At 34.8% G+C, this 18,108-nt stretch overlaps 1 protein-coding gene across 1 annotated transcript; it reads right to left on the bottom strand.

Moving 5' to 3' along the window:
* Positions 1-5,796: 5,796 nt before the first annotated feature.
* Klrk1 (killer cell lectin like receptor K1) lies at positions 5,797-17,666 on the bottom strand. Its single transcript, XM_087214227.1, has 6 exons — positions 17,651-17,666; positions 9,638-9,805; positions 9,386-9,421; positions 8,878-9,029; positions 8,345-8,448; positions 5,797-6,633 (listed from the first exon to the last, which is right to left on the bottom strand). The coding sequence occupies exons 1-6, from the start codon at positions 17,664-17,666 to the stop codon at positions 6,516-6,518; spliced, it is 594 nt and encodes a 197-aa protein (XP_087070353.1). The 3' UTR covers positions 5,797-6,515.
* Positions 17,667-18,108: the final 442 nt, after the last annotated feature.

Raw genomic sequence — 18,108 nt, 5'->3', positions numbered from 1 at the left:
AAGTGCAGGTTCCACAAAGAACCGCCTCCATCTCAAACACTGCGGCAAGAAGGCATTTTTACCTACTTTTCTTTCTCCTCATGATTTTTTCTTACTGTTATCTAATTCATGCCATGGCCCCAGAGAGGCAAAAACGCCAAGAGCTTATTTAAAATATATTTATTAGAAAGGAAGAGTTGATCTCAGAAATATTTTCCATTGTTTAAAGTCTATCATTTACCAGGACTGGAAATGAAATTCATTACTGCACCTGAATTCCAAGCAATGCTCTCAGCCATTTGTGCATTCTAGACACGCGCGCACGCACACACACACACGGTGAAGAAATTCCTGGTTGGTGATTACACAACGTCACATAGCAAGCGGTCTTTCTACCTAAGGCTACAGTTTTCCATTCTACTCTAAGTCCCCAGGTCCTGATTCTTCAAATTTCCACATATTAAATTTGTATAGCACATTCGTGTAATATCCTTCTTACTTTAGGTATGTTTAACCATTTCTAGTTCATGTATAATTCCCTCTGTTTCAACTTCTGGAACAAATTTCTTGAGGGATATATACATTTTTAAAATTAAAATTGTTTAAATAATTTAAAATTTTAATAACTACAATTATTTTCTGATTTCAATATGTCAAAGTTTTGTTTAATTTTAGTCTTTTATTCATTCTCTTTATTGTATGTCTGGTAATCTTTTTTTAAAAAAAATTCTCTGAAAAGCTGAGTTAAAAATTTTTAGGTCTGACAAACATAAATAATTTTGTCCTCATCAATATTTTGCCAGCTCTAACACTTAGAGCAAATATTGGGAAATATTTACATGAAGAAATTCTTCAAACTTTGAATTTTAGATATCTTGCTGGTTAGTCTTATTTATGTTTTAATAATATGCAGGACTTATATAAAACAAAGAACAACCAAGTCAACAGAATCTATGCCTAAATGGAATTTATATGCATTTTAATATTTGAAAATAGTAAAAAAAAACTGCTTCCCATTAGGTATACTACTGTTTATAGAGTGATTTAGGAAAACTGAAATCCAAGTATCAACCCTGTGCTTTAATCAAAGCACAGCTATGAACCATAACTTGAATTTCTAGTCTCAGAGGTAGAATATCACCAACAGGTATTTTCCTTTTTAATAATCTCAATTTTTATTCATTTTCCACATATACACTGTGATGCTGGAGAGGGATAGGCTATGAATTTGTTGAGGCTAATTTATTGCAAATCTAGAAATGCTTTTCCAATTCTTTATTGGAGGTAATATTTGCTTTCTTATAGGAATTGGGCAAATGGCTCCACATCCTTTCAGCATTATTCTATTTTCTTTAAATTGAGGCTTCCATGGCACATTTTCACAAATTTGAGTCTTCCGAGTGTTAAGCACATACATCCAGGAAAGAGAGTAGGTGTATCTATTCGTCAATGGAAATTTTTTAAAGTTACTGTTGTATCTGTTTTTGTTACAGCACATCTTCCCAAATTTTAGAATTTAGTGTTTTTCCTGTGGTCACACTTGCCGGAATGATAAGACAAATGCTGCAGTGAAAGAGTTAGTGATCAGCCAGCTCCACACTTGTAAGCCTCCCTTTTGATCCCCTTCTTTCCTCCCTACATTATGTCCACTGCTTGTTGGTCAAGCACACTGCTGTTAGACTCTCAATACCTTCTGCAATAGCTTCTTTTTCATCAGACATGGCATTCCCTCTGCCCATTACTCTCTACTTCATCAGCTTTTGTGGCCACCTTAAGGCTTAGTATAGGTGTGAACTGTTATTCTGAGGGGCAGTGACTGTGTGGTTGGAGATACTCTGTAGTGTACAGTGTGATGTGTCACCCATGCATTTATACTCACAGTTTACTGAGCTGGTGACGGAGGTCTGATCGAAACTGTGGGCCAGGTTTGTAGCAGACATTCCTAACCGGTAATAGGCTATATGCAGCACAAGCTTCTTGCCCCTCCATGATTCGGCTGTATTACATTAGAGGTCTGATCGAAGTTTTATGTGACTCAAATGGAAATGTCAGGTAGCAGAGTTGGGCAAGTATAGCTTCTCCTCTAATGGCTGCTACTGAGACTTAAGTCCTAGTCCGTAAAGTAGCAGGGCCCTGCTGAGTTAACTTCCAGCCAAGGTCAACTCAGCTCCAGTTCTTTCCCTCTGAAATACCCATTTGTTCTCTTCAGCAAGATATGCTAGTGCCTTTTTAAAGCCCTGCCTGCAATTGTCATTATCACCAGACATCCCAAAGCATACCCTGCCTCCCTTTCTTCCCCCCTAGTAATGAACAAACACTGGATGAATTTGGTGCATCTTGATCTTTGTTGCCCAGAGCAGCTTAGACCAGCCAAGACCCAGCTTTCTCTCTAAGTTCAAGGACAGCCCAAGTAATTTAGTGACTTTACAAGACCCTATCCCAAAACAAAAAGCTAAAATTAAAAAAAAAAAAGGCTGAGCATGTCTGAGGTATGATCACAAAATATAATGAATGCTTACATTTTAAAAATTAAATTATTGTTTAGAAGACAGAGGCATAAAACAGGGAAGACAGACACTAAAGCATATGACCAAAAGTTGACTAGAATTTTAAAGACCATTACTAGTTTATTCAAAATTATGATTACACGTCAATTTATCTGCCTCAATATGACTTTTACTTTGAAGAAATTTTACTTTAATAAGATTTTTAATAAGAAAAATTAATTAAGTGGGTTTGCATGCACATATAAACATACACACACATTTGTGCAAATATACATTATCATATAATATGTATCAAAAATGTGTGTAGTTATTTACATATAGATTTAAATAAGGATTAAATTTCCCAGGGTAAATAAGACAATAAAATATTTTTCTTACAATTACATAAAATGGGCATCCACAGTTTGATTAGAGGGAAAGAAATTTAGAAAGGCTCAGCTCAGCCAATCTCAGCTTAGCTGACTTTGAGTATATTCCCTGGATAATGCTCTGTGTCTTTAACTATGAAACTTAAGAAATAAAGCTATCAATATCAGAGATAAAGTTTGCAAAATAGTCAAAAACATAAAAGATGTTAGCTGTTTATATATAATTATTAAGTATAATCAAGTAAACACAACTTCATTATTAAAGAATTAGAAAGGCCGGGGATTTAGCTCAGTGGTTCTGCCACCTGCCTTGCAAGCACAAGGTCCTGAGTTCAATACCCAAAGATCACCAAAAAAAAAGAATTAGAGGATAAAATACAAAATCTTTAAAAGGGTCCTCTATATGACTGTTTTTTCTCAGATTTATTAGTCTACTGCAGCTTTAAATGTATACATTTTTTTAACGCTCACTGAATTAAAATTTGGTCACAGTTAAAGAATATAGGGTTCTTTAAATGACAGATCTTTACTTATCTGATTCCTAATCTCCTGTTTGAGTACTGATAGTTCTTATTCTCCTTAGTTAGGGAACCCTTTTATAAATTCTCATATCCTTTTTTCTTTTTTGCCCAAGTTTCATCAGCAGATAATGATCTTGGAGCTTTACAAGGTAGACATTTTGCCTAGAGACCAAGAAAGAGGCTCTACCATTTCAGACACTTGGTGAAACTACTTGGGCTTTTGACTTGGAGAAGAGGCCAACCTGCCAGCTTTGGTGTGTTATGTCAGAAGGGGAACCAAAGGCCTACCCAACAGCTCACCACAGAGAAGCTATCTGCAGCTACATAACAGGTGGCAAGCCACAGCTGCAGCTGAGCTCTTTGCAGCTCTTTCATGAGGCTCCTGCACCTCACTTAGATCCCATGTGATACATTTAGGAACATGCTATTTAGAATAGGTGTATATTATGGGCTGAAGTTAAGAAATGTTGAACCAAATGAAATGTTTTCTCCATACTGGCTTCATATATCTCTTCTTACTCTAAAAATCAAGGAGAATGGCAATGATTTGTTCAAATTATATATCACACATTGTCATCTTTATTTGGACACTTCTTTTCCTGTGTAGACAACATTAATTTCTGAAGTAGTTATAAAGAAGTGTGAAATGCTTAGAAAGATCTACATATTTCAAAACTTGCACATTGTTATTTCTTTGAATTGAGTCTCAGTAAGCTATTCCTGAACTACATGCAGAATTAAATGACTTCCTAATGTGAGGTATATTTGTGTGATCTTCTTTGCATTAAATCGTATCGGACACAGACTTTCTAATGCACTAATAAACTTCTGCATTAGTAAAATAGCTGAGCATTAAAATACTTCATTAAAATACATGCACACATGTACTGAAATGAGACATCTGACTCAAGCACTAGCATTGTTCTGTAATGTGTCAAAAAATTCCCCTCCTAAACCAAATCATTAATATGAAAATTGGCAAACAAAGTAAATGTTTCAATATTTATTGTTTTTCTTAAATTAACCATATGTCAGAGTAACAAAACAGTTGGTGATAATTATTTTTAAAATATAAACACAGGCAAAGTAGTGACAATTATACAAAATGAAACATGATCAAATTGCATATAATTACATAGATACATGCACATAAACATACACAAGAAAATGAATGCATGTGAAGCTAATAAAATTTGAATAAGGTGTCACTTGCCTTGCAATCACAAGGGCCCAAGTTTGATACCTGGTACAAAAAAAAAATTTTTTTTTGAATAAGGTTTATAGATTATACCAAAGTCATTTCCTTGGTTTGATATTCTTCTCTAGTTACTTGAAATATCAGCAGTGGAGAAAATGAAGTACATAGTACAAGAGGGCCCCTTATACTATTGTTAAAACTTTTTGTCAGTCGATACTCATTTCAAAGTAAAAACGAAAGAAAAATCCCAGAAATTGACAGGACTATTTTTATTTCTTTGATGTTAGCACTAGCCGTCTTCATTTTTCTTTCCTTCTTATGCCTCAGTTACTTTTTTTACTTTATTTTTCATTAGTACATATTTTTCATACATATGGATCACATCCATCATAGGGAATTTATACCTGTAAATAATATATCTTATTCTTTTTTTCCCATTCGCCTCCCTTCCTTTCAACCCTTCCTCCCCTCCCTATTTACACAAGTTTTGTTTCCATTTTGTTCCTTCCATTCTCCTGTTTTCCTTTTCCCTTCCTTCCCTTCTCCCTCTTCCCTTCCAAGTTCCCCTTCCCATTTGAACATGTTCTTCCTTTCAATATCGGTCCTCCAACTTTGCTGGTTTTCTCACTGAAGTCAAATTCTTGAATATCATTTAGCAAAAGATGTACTGCACATCAGAGATGGTGGATGTGCTGTTTCCAAATCAAAATTTACGAGAGTCTGCTGATCTATAAAAACGTTCTTTTTTGCTGAATCTGGATTTGAACAACTTCTCAAATCACCACATTCAGACATGTATTCTTCCCTCTCGTCATTTCCCAATTTCTGTCCCTCCCAGTGAACTTGCACATGCAGATCAGCAATAGACTCATTCCACACTTCAGTGTCCCATTTACATTAGCCTTAAAAGTTTCTTTCAACACAACTGTCCATTCATTCCCTTGAAGTCCTTTGAACATGGCTTCCAGGGCTCTATATTCCTTTTGTTATCAATATGCTAATTATTTACCAGGTTATTTCATCCAGCTAATGCAGATATTCATTTCTCTTTTTCATTCTCAGTAGAGTCACCTTATCAGTGAGATTTTCAAATATGGAACAGATAAGGCAGAATAGGGGTCTTGAGAGTTGGGACCTTGATTTATGGTTTACTGCCTGGAAATACAAACTATCATTAATCCCCAAACAAAAGCAGACACCGTAGAGTTTTTGTGTACATTTTATTTATTTTTAAGAGTTAGAATATTACTATAGATAAACTCTTTTGTAAAAGATAGATTTTTAACCTCTCATGGGTTCTAGACTCGAATACTTGAATACAAGATGGCTAGAGAAATCAGTTTAACAATAACCTACAACCTTCGGACCAACTAGGTGGCTAGAGAAATCACTGGCGTTTTGTTTTTATGGTGTCAGTCTCGCTCATGTTGGCTTTATCCTCTTGACCAAAACCACCTTCAAAAGCCCCACCTCTTAGTGTCATAATATTTGGAGTTAAGGTTTCAAATATAAATTTTGGAGGAATACAAGCTTTCAGTCTGTAACATTTTACCACTGACCCCTGAATTCATATCCTTCTCACAGGGAAAAATACATCATTATGATCCCAGCAGTCTTGATTCTTTCCAGGATCAGCTCTTTAGCATTTTAAGTCCAAAGTTTCATCAAAATATAATCAGATATGGGTAAGAGAGGCAAAAATGGTCTCAAATTGTGAACTTGTCAAATGAAACAAGCCATACGATTTTAAAATACATGGTGTGAGAGGCACTGGATAGACATCTCCACCCCAAGAGAGAGAAATAACAAAGCAGAAAGAGAATGAGTAGCCAGCAAGTCCATGACCTAGGAAAGCTAATTCCACCAGATCTCCAGAATAATCGCTTTGGGTTCATGTTGTGACCTCTATTACTGGATTTTGCTAAGCTGGTAGACTAAGCCCTCATATAGGCTGCTGCATGCAGATGTATGTGTTTGGAGTTGAACAGTTTTCTGTGTAGCCTTTAAAGCTTGAGGCATAGACAGCACAGGTTCCATTCTGCATTTCCACCATTGAGAGTCTGGAGAGAGAGAATTACAATTACTTCCATGGCTTTATTAATGCAGGAATATAAAAATGAAATAGTACTTCTAGGGTTTCAAATATAAGAACCTAAATGATATTTCAGGAGACTTTATGTCCATGCCTGGCCTTCCTAATTCATAGACTTGAAAAATATAACAACTCAGAAAATGCAAATAAAACTTGTATTCTTTTGTAAATTATGTGCCACTATTTTCTTCATACACTGGAAATTATGCAATTCTGAAGTCTGAAGTTCTTCATATTTGTACCTCAGAAAATTCAAGCTCTGAATTGTTTAGTTAAAAACAAATATTTTCAATACAGGTGAATTTAAAATTCACTTTACAATTCATCAGTTACAGAGTTTTGTGCAAAAATAAAAAATATTCTTCATGTATAGTCAGCCTGCTGAATCACAGGCTCTGCATCTGTGTATTCAACTAGCCATAGATAGCAAGATTAAGGGAAAAAAAATCACTCCATATATATTGGATACTTACGTTTTTGTAATTTGCTAAACAATACTGTGTAACAGCTGCTTACATAACATTAGTATGCACATATTTCAGTAGGTGCTATGAGTATCTAATAGTGATTTAAAATACACAGGAGGATGTGTTAGGGTATGTGCAAACACTATGTAGGAGACTTAAGCACCCATGGAATGATATGAGTACCCATGCAGAGTGGGGAGGAGTCTGGAAACCAATACCCCAAGGATACCAACAAATGACTGTGTACACAATTTTACTCGATAAAGACATGAAAATAAATTTTAAAATCCATATGTGTGTGTGAACAAGCATGTACATGTTTGTGTGTAGTGCTCTTTGTGTGTGTAGTCCATGAAAGATATATATATATACACACATATATATATATACATGTATATATATATATATGTCTCTCTCATCTGTCTGTCTGTCTATCTATCTATATTTTACTCTGGGATCTTTAGATTTTGGAGTTATATGACTAACATAATAAATGGACAACCAGGTTGTGCTACATTCATAATGGAATGTCTCTCGTGAATAAAAATAAATTAACACTATTCATGTTTTGAGATGACTAAATCTAAAAATAAATAGGTAAGTGTAAAACCAAAAATAAAACCAGTATACATTGTAGGACTTCAATGATATTAAGTCCTTTAAAGTTGCATACTGATCTATAGTAGCAGGAAGCAGATTAGTTGCCCAGAAACAGGAACAAGTTCATAGGGAGGGGCACAAGGAAGAGATTGCAGAGGTTCAAAAAAAAGGTTTTGCAGATGGTAGATACTTGTATTATTCCGGTGTTTGAAGTGGTTTCCTGAGTGTATACATTTGTAAAAACTTACCCATTTGCACACGTTATATATGTTCAGTTTCTTGTATGTCAATTATATCTCAATACATTTAGTAATAAATATGAAAATATTTGTAATCCAGCTGCAGCCTCTTATCTGTAAATCCTCATACTACTAGATCCATCTTGTCCACCACTTAGCACATAGTAAACAATGTATGCTACTCATTCATGTATTATTCATATTGACTGTTCTGTAGCACATCTCCTAAATTTATAGCTTAAGTATTTTTTCTAAATCTATTAGAATATGGGAATGCTTGGGACTGGGGAAAAGGAGATGTGATTGATGAACAAACACAGGGATAATTTGAAAGCAGATCCACAGCTAGAGATCTAGTGGGCCAGAGACTTACTGATCTGGTGAGAGAACTGAGACATCTTCCCAATGCCAGGATCTGTTCTCTGGAATTTGTTCTAGTCCCATCCAATGGTATGACTTCATGAATTTAAAGAAATCCTGTTTGAACCACAAATAAGTACAAATAAGATCAGTGCTCAGAAAATAAAGGGAAAGCAATGGGCACTTCATCTCTTCTGTTTGACATTGAGGGAAAATGTATTTTGTCCTATTTCTCCCACTTAAGCAACACATACACAATATACGAAGTATCTTAATTTTAGCACAGAAAGACTTGGGGTGAGCATCTGAAGAAGGTCTAGGTCTTAGTGTCTTCTTTATGTTCCAGGCTCATGTTCCAGTGAACTAATGCATGTGCTAAGATTTAATAAAGGAGAAGTTGATGGGGATTTAGCTCAGTGGTTTCGCTGCCTGCTTTGCAAGCACAAGGACCCGAATTCGATCCCCAGTACCAATAAATAAATAAATAAATAAATAAATAAATAAATAAATAAATAAAATAAAGGAGAAATAAAGCAGATGCTCCACCTGGTCCACTTTACTGTAGATCTTCAGAAGGCTGGAGTTTTGAGATTGACAAGAAGCTTTGCTCTGGTACCAGTTTTTGCTCTCATTAGAAAATTGGTAGCAGCTGTTTCTATAACATATCCAATTTTTAGGACATGGGCCACAGTAACTCTCTAGAAATATATAGAGATATATTGTTAATTTTGTACACATCCAAACAATAGCAGATTTAATCGAGAAAAGTAATTTGCCTTTCCCATTAAATTCCAAAATTCCAAATAATTACACTATTGCAGTCATACCCAAAGGCCCATCTTTACACATTCATGGGAAGGCAGATGCCCAAATGAATGGTTTTCTACTCTTTACAAGTTCTGCTTCATTGTTTAAAAATATAAAGCTACAGTGAAATATGGACAAGGATCAACTATTTGTTTTCTGTATTTTAATGCCATTGGGTACATGCTATATCCCAGTAAACACAGACATGAAAAATTTTGCTAAAAAAATACTAAAAAAATTCACTTACCCAGTGAAGGAAATGAAACTCCTTGGATGACAAATGCTATTAAAATAATTATAATTGTTAAAATTACTATGTAATTATTGCTAATAACTTACTTTTCAAGCAAAAACAATTGATAAATTTTTAGACTAATAGCAAAGATACAGGAATGTTAATTTCCAGTTTATGTTTCTGTTCTTTTGAATACTAATCAAAGTAATGCAACACAATTGTTTGATTAACAACGTTGCAATGTAGTTATCTGTTATAACTTACAATTGATGAATACAGTAGCCCAGATTCCTACCATAACAAGGAAATGGATCGCCATGACTACAGCAACGATATAGCCAAGAAAAAGTGGAGACACTGTCAAAGAAAAAACAATACCAGGGCAAAAAAGGAAAGATGAAGGAACCAAGTTTCTTCGTGTTTGATGTGAACCTTAGTGTGGTTTTTATGAGGGAGTAGTATAAGTACATTTGTGTTTTAATTGCCTTTCTCAAAGCAGGTTATCAAAGCACTTCACAAATGATTAAAGAATAAGATTACAAAAAGTAATATTTGCTCCTGTAATTCTCTACAAGTTCTCTAGTCATTTCCTAAAATAAATCACACTTACGATTTTTATTATTTTATGTAGATACAATAAATATAAGCAGTCTCTTCAATCAAGTTCTTACACCATATTTAAGAAATTACACAAAATACTCCATGAAATTTCTTTTACTTAACACACTATTCCAAGGATTAGGCCATATGACGATTTATAAAGATATCAAGCTTTTATAATGGTTGCATTATGTTTCACTGATATCTGGACAAGTTCCATTTAGTGAGTGACAGATTTTTAATTTTTAATAAATAAATTATCTGTTATATTTTGCTTTTAGAAATGATACATTTCTTACACACCTGTGCATATTTTTTTAGTCATTTTCTAGGAGAGATTCTTGCCATGTAATTACTGAGTCAAAGGACATGGACATGTTCAGTTTTTACAATGACTGAAACTTTCAGTCCAAAAGGATTATACCAATTTACACAGCAGCAAAAATAAACTATAAGCATCTTTATCAGAGTAAATATTTTCCACATGTTTTAATGTATAACTTTGGTGAGCAATGTTTTTGTTTTAATTTTATATTTTCTTTTGTGGATAAGATTGAATATGTTTTACTTTACATAAATCATACTTTTATTTCTCTGAGAATTTTGCTTTTTTTATTAAGTCACTGCTTTGTTCCTTACTTTTGTAGTTTGGGAGTATCACACCAATCCTCACCATATGTTTTGAAAAGATGCATTTCAGATATCATTTCTGTTTTAATTTTATTTATGATAATTTCAAAGGGCTGATAATTTTTTATGTTTGACTTCATCAAACTTTCCTTTATTGCTGTGTTTTATAGATACGAATAAAGACTCCTGTATTATTGTGAGTTTATGAAATTAATTATGCCCATGTGCCATCATAATGTTAAATAATTTCTTTTTTATTTGATGTGTGACTGTGTGTGCATGGGTGTGTGTGTGTCTGTGAATAATGTTTGGCAGGGGATAAATTTGTAGTTTTTCCTTGTCAAATGAGTATTGAAATTTTCTAGTACTATTTGCTGGTTAAAATAATGTGCCCTCACTGATTATGAAATGGGATATTTAGCGCATAATACTGTACATCCCTCTGTGTAATTTGCAACCCCTCCAAACCTCCCTGTTGACAAAGACTGTGTCCATTTTTTCCTTTTCTCATATTTCCATTCCCTTCTTTCCTTTCCTCTATTTCTCCCACTTCCCCTTTGCATCTTTTCTTCCTATTTCACATTATCTACTATACATTTTCATCCTTATTTACACTTTCAGTTTCTCATACCAGAGAAACGATTCAGTATTTACACGTGTGTCCTATTTATTTCACTTTAGAGTGTCACCTCAATATGCATCCATTTAGCTATAAATTTCTCTACTTTCTCATTCTTTATGGGTGAGTAATACTCCATTTTATTTTTTTTTTAAACCCATCATTTTTTTCCCCCTTTAAATTTATTGGCACATTTTTGGTATCAAATACAGTTACATTCATCATTGGGATCTGGTACCATTACACGAGTCTCTTGGTTCTTATTTTTTTTCTCCTTCCCTTGCCCTCCCTTCACCCCCTCCACCCTTCCCTATTTACAAAGACCTTGTTTCTATTTTTTTCCTCTTCTCTTACTATTTCCTTTTCCTTTTTTCCCTTTCCCTACCCCTCCCAATTCCCCTGCTCTTTTAGACCTTTTCTTCCTGTTACACAATATCAGCTGTACATTTTTAAAATTGCAATATTAAGATCTAGGAGACATTACCACAGATTTTACAGAATTTAAAAGGATATAGAAAGCATATTACAAAAATCTGTTTTGAAAAAATTTGACAACTTCTAAGAAGTACCTTGGAAGACAAATTAATGAAACTAACTTTGGAGGAAATATAAAATTTGAATAGCACCTATTAAAGAAAGTATATTCCTAGCTTGAAAACCTGCCTATATGACAACAGCAGGATCATAAACATTTTAACTGATAAATTATATCAACCAATTAAAGCAGAAAAAAGAAGGAACACTTCTCCCCTCATTTTAGGAACTCAACATTGTGCTAATCCTAAAACTGGATAAAGATAATAGAAGAAAAAAGTATGAACATAGACAGAAATTTGTTTAACAAAACAAACTAATGGAAGTCAGATCTGGCAGGATGTAGAAAGTGGTTTTATTATAGGGATGGCAGTGTTGGTTCAGCATTGGAAGATCCACTCCCAAAAGTCATCATTTTAACAGAGGAAAGGAAAAGCCATATGATCCTGTCACTAGTTGGAGAAAAAGTATTGGACTAAATTCTACAGCTGTTCATGGTAAAAGCTATCAGGAGACTAGAAGTAGAACAGAACCTTCTCAACAGATTAAAGACATGTACTCCAAACTTCCAGCGAGAATGCCTTAAATGAATGGAGAAGATACAATGCTTTCTCCTTAAGGTGGGGAACAAGGGCAGATATGCTTACTCTTTATCTGTCCATTAAACTTTGAAACCTAGTCCCCACCAAAATAGTCTGGCAATAAAATGATACAACTAGGATAGGATTGGCATGGCAGAAGCAAAATCTTTATATGTAGATGAAATGATCATCTACAGAGAAAATACTAAGAAATCTCTAGGAGCCCCTAGAACTTGTACTTGAATTTAGCAGGATTAGAAAACACAGGGTATATATAAAAATTCAGGTCTGTGTATACTTGCTATAAATGAAGAATTGAATATTGAAATTTAAAAGTTATGTAGGAGTACAAAGGACCTAGAAAAGTTAAAAGCAAAAGCAAAGACAGTGTTGGAAGACATTTAGTACCTAATTTTAAGACTTCTTCTAAAGCTACAGTAGTCAAGGCAGTGTTGGTGTAAGGAAAGACATATAGATCATTGGAATAAAACAGAGAATCTAGACATAGAAGCACACATATATGATCCACTGAGTTTTGATAGATTATTTAACATTAGCATTTTATAGAATATAAACTCAATTCAAGAGCTGAGGAAGAGATAGCATTTTCAGCAAATGGCACTAGAACACCTGGTATCCATATATAAAAAATTAACCTCAACCCTTTCTTTCCATACAAGAAAATAACTTGAAGGGATTTATGAACCTAAATATGAAAGCCTAAAAGTGTAAAACTTTAAGAAGAAATTATAAGGGAAAATATTTATGAATTCAGGGTAGGCAAGAACTACCTAGGATACAAAACACATGGTATATAAAAGAAAAAAATTGATAAATGAGATTCCATCAAAATTTAGAATTTTAAATGACATCATTAAAATGAAAAGTAGTCCTTAAACAGACCATATTTACAATGCATATAACCTATGACCAGAATATATAAAGAATTCTTAGAGCTCATTAATAGACAACCCAATTAAAAAGTGGACATAAGAAGATGATAAATAGCTGGTATAGCACAAGGAATGCTGTGCAACTCTAGATTCAGAAAAATACTAATCAGTACAATAATAAGATTGAATTATACCCTCATTAGGGAGATGAAGTTAAAAGTTTAAAAAGCCTTGTCATGACTTTTTGTTTTTGTTGGATTCTCCCCCTTTGCGTTTAATTGGTCATGCCCAATGGATTCATTCTCCTGGGTTTCCTGGGGTGGTGATCCTCAGTGTCTTTTCCTAGGGTATTGTCTAAAATTTTTTGGAGTGCCAGTTTGGTATTCATGAAGTTCCTGAGGTGCTCTTTATCATGAAAGTACCTTATTTCTCCATCCATTTTGAAAGATAGTTTTGCAGGGTACATCAATGTGGGTTGGAGGCTGTTTTCCTTTAGGGCTTGAAATACAACACTCCAAGCTCTTCTTGCCTTGAGGGTTTGCATTGAGAAGTCTGCTGTGATTCTGATGGGCTTTCCTTTGTCTGTGATTTGTTTCTTTTCTCTCACTGCTTGTAGAATTTTGTTCTTCTGTTGGATTTCTGGAATCCTAACTATTATATGCCTATGTGTAGATTTTTTTTTAATTAAGGTTAGCTGGAGTCCTATATGCCTCACTAATCTGTATGTCAAGTTCTTTTCCTCTCATTGGGAAGTTTTCTGCCATCACTTCTGTGAAGAGTTTTTTGATGTCATCTACACTCTCTCCTCTTTCTTCATTGACTCCAATTAGTCTTATGTTATTCTTCTTTGCATCATCTAGCAGCTGCTGGATTGATTTCTCGTGTTCCCTTACAATTTTAAAGCAATTTTTCTTTTCCTCCTCACTAATTGCAATCTTATCTTCTATACGTGAAATTCTATCCTCACATTGGTTCATTCTGCTGCCCAGACTTTTGATGGAGTTTTTAATCTCTTGGAAATCTGTTTGTATCTGTTTTATGGATTCCATTTGTTTCCTATGTTGGGATTCCATCATGTTCCTCAGATCCTCTATTTTTTTATCTGTGTCCTCTCTAGATTTATTAATCATGTCTTGCACCATGAGCACAATCTTTGCTGTTATCTGAGTAATTATTTCTGATTTCATTTTTCCCAGATCCTCTTTTGTTGCCAGTTCAGAGAGTCCAGGTGGTTGAGTATCAGATTGTTCCATCTCGTTTCCCTTTGGGGTTGCTGTAGGTGATCTGGAACTCTGTTTTTGAGGCTTGCTTATGTGTTTTCTCATTTCCAAGGGGGGGGTGTGCTTCTGGCACCCATGCGGCTCACCTTCTCAGCCCTAGGAGCTTGGGATGGCAGCGGGGGAGCTTCCTTCTGGGTGCTGGGACTGGCTGAGCTTCTCTGCCCTAGGAGCCTGGGATGGAGGCAGGGAGCTACCTTCCGGGTTCTGGGACCAGCTGAGCTTCTCTGCCCTAGGAGCCTGGGATGGAGGCAGGGAGCTTCCTTCTGGGTGCTGGGACCTGCTGAGCTTCTCTGCCCTAGGAGCATGGGATGGAGGTGGGGAACTTCCTTCTGGGTGCTGGGACCAGCTGAGCTTCTCTGCCCTAGGAGAAAACCTATCATTTTTATCCAGTCTCCAATTGATAGGTAATTGGGCTTCCTCCAAATTTTAGCTATTACAAACTGTGCTGCTATGAACATGGGTGCATATGTATCGCTGTGGTATGATTCTTTTAATTCTTTGGGGAAGATACCCAGCAGGGGAATAGCTGGGTGAAATGGGACCTCTGGTCCTAGTTCTTTGAGGTATCTCCATACTAATTTCCACAGTGGTTGCACCAGTCTTCACCCCCACCAACAATGGAGAAGGGTTCCTTTCTCCCCACACCCCACCAGCATTTGTTATAGGTTGATTTATTGATAGTATCCATTCTTTCTGGGGAGAGGTGAAATCTCAGTGTTGTTTTCACCTGCATCTCTTGAATGACCAGTGATGTTGAACTTTTTTTCATATGTTTATTTGCTTCTTTTACTTCTTTGTCTGAGAAATGTTTGTTCATTTCAGATGCCCATTTTTGAATTGGGTCTTTGAATTTGGGGGGGGTCTGAATTTTTTCAGTTCTTTATAGATTCTAGATAGTAGTCCTGTGTCTGAGGTACTGCTGCTAGAATTTTTTTCCCCACATTGTAGGTTGCCCTTTAGCTCTGTTGGTGGTTTCTTTTGCAGTGAAGAAGCTTAGAAAGCATATTTTAAAAATAGAAAATGAGAAGACACAAAAGTAAAATGCAACTCCAGTCCCTTATCTCACTCAAGGCAAATCCAGAGGGTGATGATGTTGAAGAAACAAACAAACAAAAAAACACCCAGTTCAACTTTCTGAAATGGTAGTGGTGTAAGTAACAAAGCAGATAAATGAGGCACTAGAAAAAAACAAATCAGAAATAATTTCTCAGATAACTAAAGATATGAGGACTATAATGAATGACATATTTAGTGAATCTAGAGTAGATACTGATAAAAAAAAAGGATCTTAGGAAAATGATGGAAACCATAAATGCCTAATATTGGAAAGGAATGGATTACATCAAACAGATTCAAACAGATATCCAGGAAATTAAAAATTCTACTGAAAGTATGAATAAAACAATATGAGTACAGAATATCAGATCTGGAATACAGGTTTACAGTTAGCAATCATGAAATGAAAGACTTCTTAAAACCAGAAAAGAACCATGCAAAATCAATCTAAACAGCTGCTGGATGATTCAAAGAATAACATATGATTGATTGGAATCAATGAAAAATCAGGAGATAGTTCAAAAACATAAGGCAAAAACCTCTTCACAGAGATAGCGGTAGAAAATTTGCCAAGCATGGACAAGGAATTTGACATACCAATAAGTAAGGTATACCAAATTCCAATTAGCCATGATCATAAAAAAATACATCAATGCATATAATAGTCAAGACTCCAGAAAGTCAATCCAACAGTATATTAAAAACTATTAGAAAATGTAAACAAATCACCTATAAAGCCAATCAGAATTTCTTCAGTCTTCTCAGCCCGAACCCTTAAATCAAAGAGAGCATGGGGTGAAATATTTCAAACCCTAAAGGAAAACAACCTCCAGATTGATGTACCCTGCAAAACTATGCTTCAAAATTAATGAAGAAATAAGATACTTCCATGGCAAAGAACACCCAAAGGAACTCATGACCACCAGATCAGCACTCCATAAATTTTGTAAGGATATTCTAGAAAGAGATAACAAAGACAGTAACTCCATGAACTCTAATAGAATGAATCCACGAGGCATGGAAAGCAGTTAAACAGAGGGGAAAGAAAGGTAACCAACCACAGGAAAATAATATGAGAAAGATAAGTCAATACATATCACTTATAACCACCAATGTAAATCATCTCAATTCATCAATCAAAAAAAACAAATTGGAAGAAGGGATCAAAAAACAAGATCCAACTACATGCTGTACCAAGAAACACATTTAACCCAAAAGAAATTCATAGACTGGAAATCAAAGGATGGAAAACACTACCCCATGAAACAGGAACCCAGAAAATAACAGGAATAGCTATTCTGTTTGCAGACAAAGTGGATTTTAAGTCAAGACTGTTCAAGAGAGACAAAGAAGGTCACTACATGCATGTTAAGGGGACAATACAAGAAGAGAAAGCAATCATAAATATATATGCACAAAATACCAACACACCCAACTATATAAAATGAACATTAATGCATAAGAAAAATAAAATAAGGATTAATATAGTTGTAACGGGGCACCTCAATACCCCACTGTCACAAATAGACAGATCAATGATCAACTAGACAAAAAAAATCAATAGAGAAATATTAGAGCTGAATCAAACCTTTTAAGAAAAGGACTAAGTACATATCTACAGAGTGTTCCACCCTACAACAACAGAATACACATTTCTCTCTGCTGAACAAAGGACTTTCTCCAAAATAGACCACATAGTAGCTCATAGAACATGCCTAAGTAAATCCAAAGGAATCAAAATTGTCCCGTACATATTATCACACCATAGTACAATGAAATTGAAAATCAATGGCAAAAGAAAGCACAAAACCTTTGTAAACACATGGAAATTAAATAACAGCCACCTGGACAACCAGCAAGTCACAGATGAAATTAAAGAAAAATTAGACAGTTCCTACAAAATAATGACAACAGTCCTATGAGGGATATATATATAGTAGTAAATTTCCACATCAGAAAAACAGAACAAACTTAAATGAATAACCTTATATTGGACCTCAAGCTTCTGGAAAAAAGGAGAGCTAGAAGCATTTTCAAGGTCTTTATCTCAATCTGATAAAAGCCATCTGTGGTTCCACTCTTACTGAGCAGGATTACCATGGCGACAACACTGTCATCAGTATGGTCCCAGCTATGCTGATCCAATTAAGCTGGACATTTCTCAAGCTGACACAATCAGTTAACTTTCACAGTTTCTTTTAAATGTTGGCATTATTCTTGCTGATGATTTGTTGTTCAATATTTAAATGTATTCTTTAGGATGATTTTTTTCAAAAAAGTCAGAATAAGTCTTCAGATATTGTTCACAAAGTTATTGTTATCACCAGGCATGACTCATTTTGAACCAAGAAAAGTTTTAAAATGTCCTTAGTTCTTTGAAAACATTTCCAAGTCATTACCTTCCAGACTTATGAAAAAACTTATTCTTTGAAGGTCAGGCATTTGAGATAAGTATTATTGTGAAGCAGAGTAAAAAATTCCAGAAAATACCAAAAAACTGTGCAACATGAAGCTATGTAGAATGATTCTGTTTTAAAGGTTT

This window comes from Heterocephalus glaber, unplaced genomic scaffold, assembly GCF_053883595.1.
Source record: "Heterocephalus glaber isolate CG9 unplaced genomic scaffold, H.glaber_assembly_v1.0 deba00001444, whole genome shotgun sequence".
Classification (NCBI taxonomy): domain Eukaryota; kingdom Metazoa; phylum Chordata; class Mammalia; order Rodentia; family Bathyergidae; genus Heterocephalus; species Heterocephalus glaber.
This window is presented reverse-complemented; position numbering and strand designations above follow the sequence as displayed.

What these genes read in the sequence shown, in the direction of transcription:
- Klrk1 (XM_087214227.1), bottom strand. An exon ending in GGCTACTGTATTCATCAATT is followed by an intron (nt 9,422 to 9,637) that starts GTAAGTTATAAC and finishes TTATTTTAATAG; the next exon opens with CATTTGTCATCCAAGGAGTT. An exon ending in TCTACAGTAAAGTGGACCAG is followed by an intron (nt 8,449 to 8,877) that starts GTGGAGCATCTG and finishes TGGTTCAAACAG; the next exon opens with GATTTCTTTAAATTCATGAA.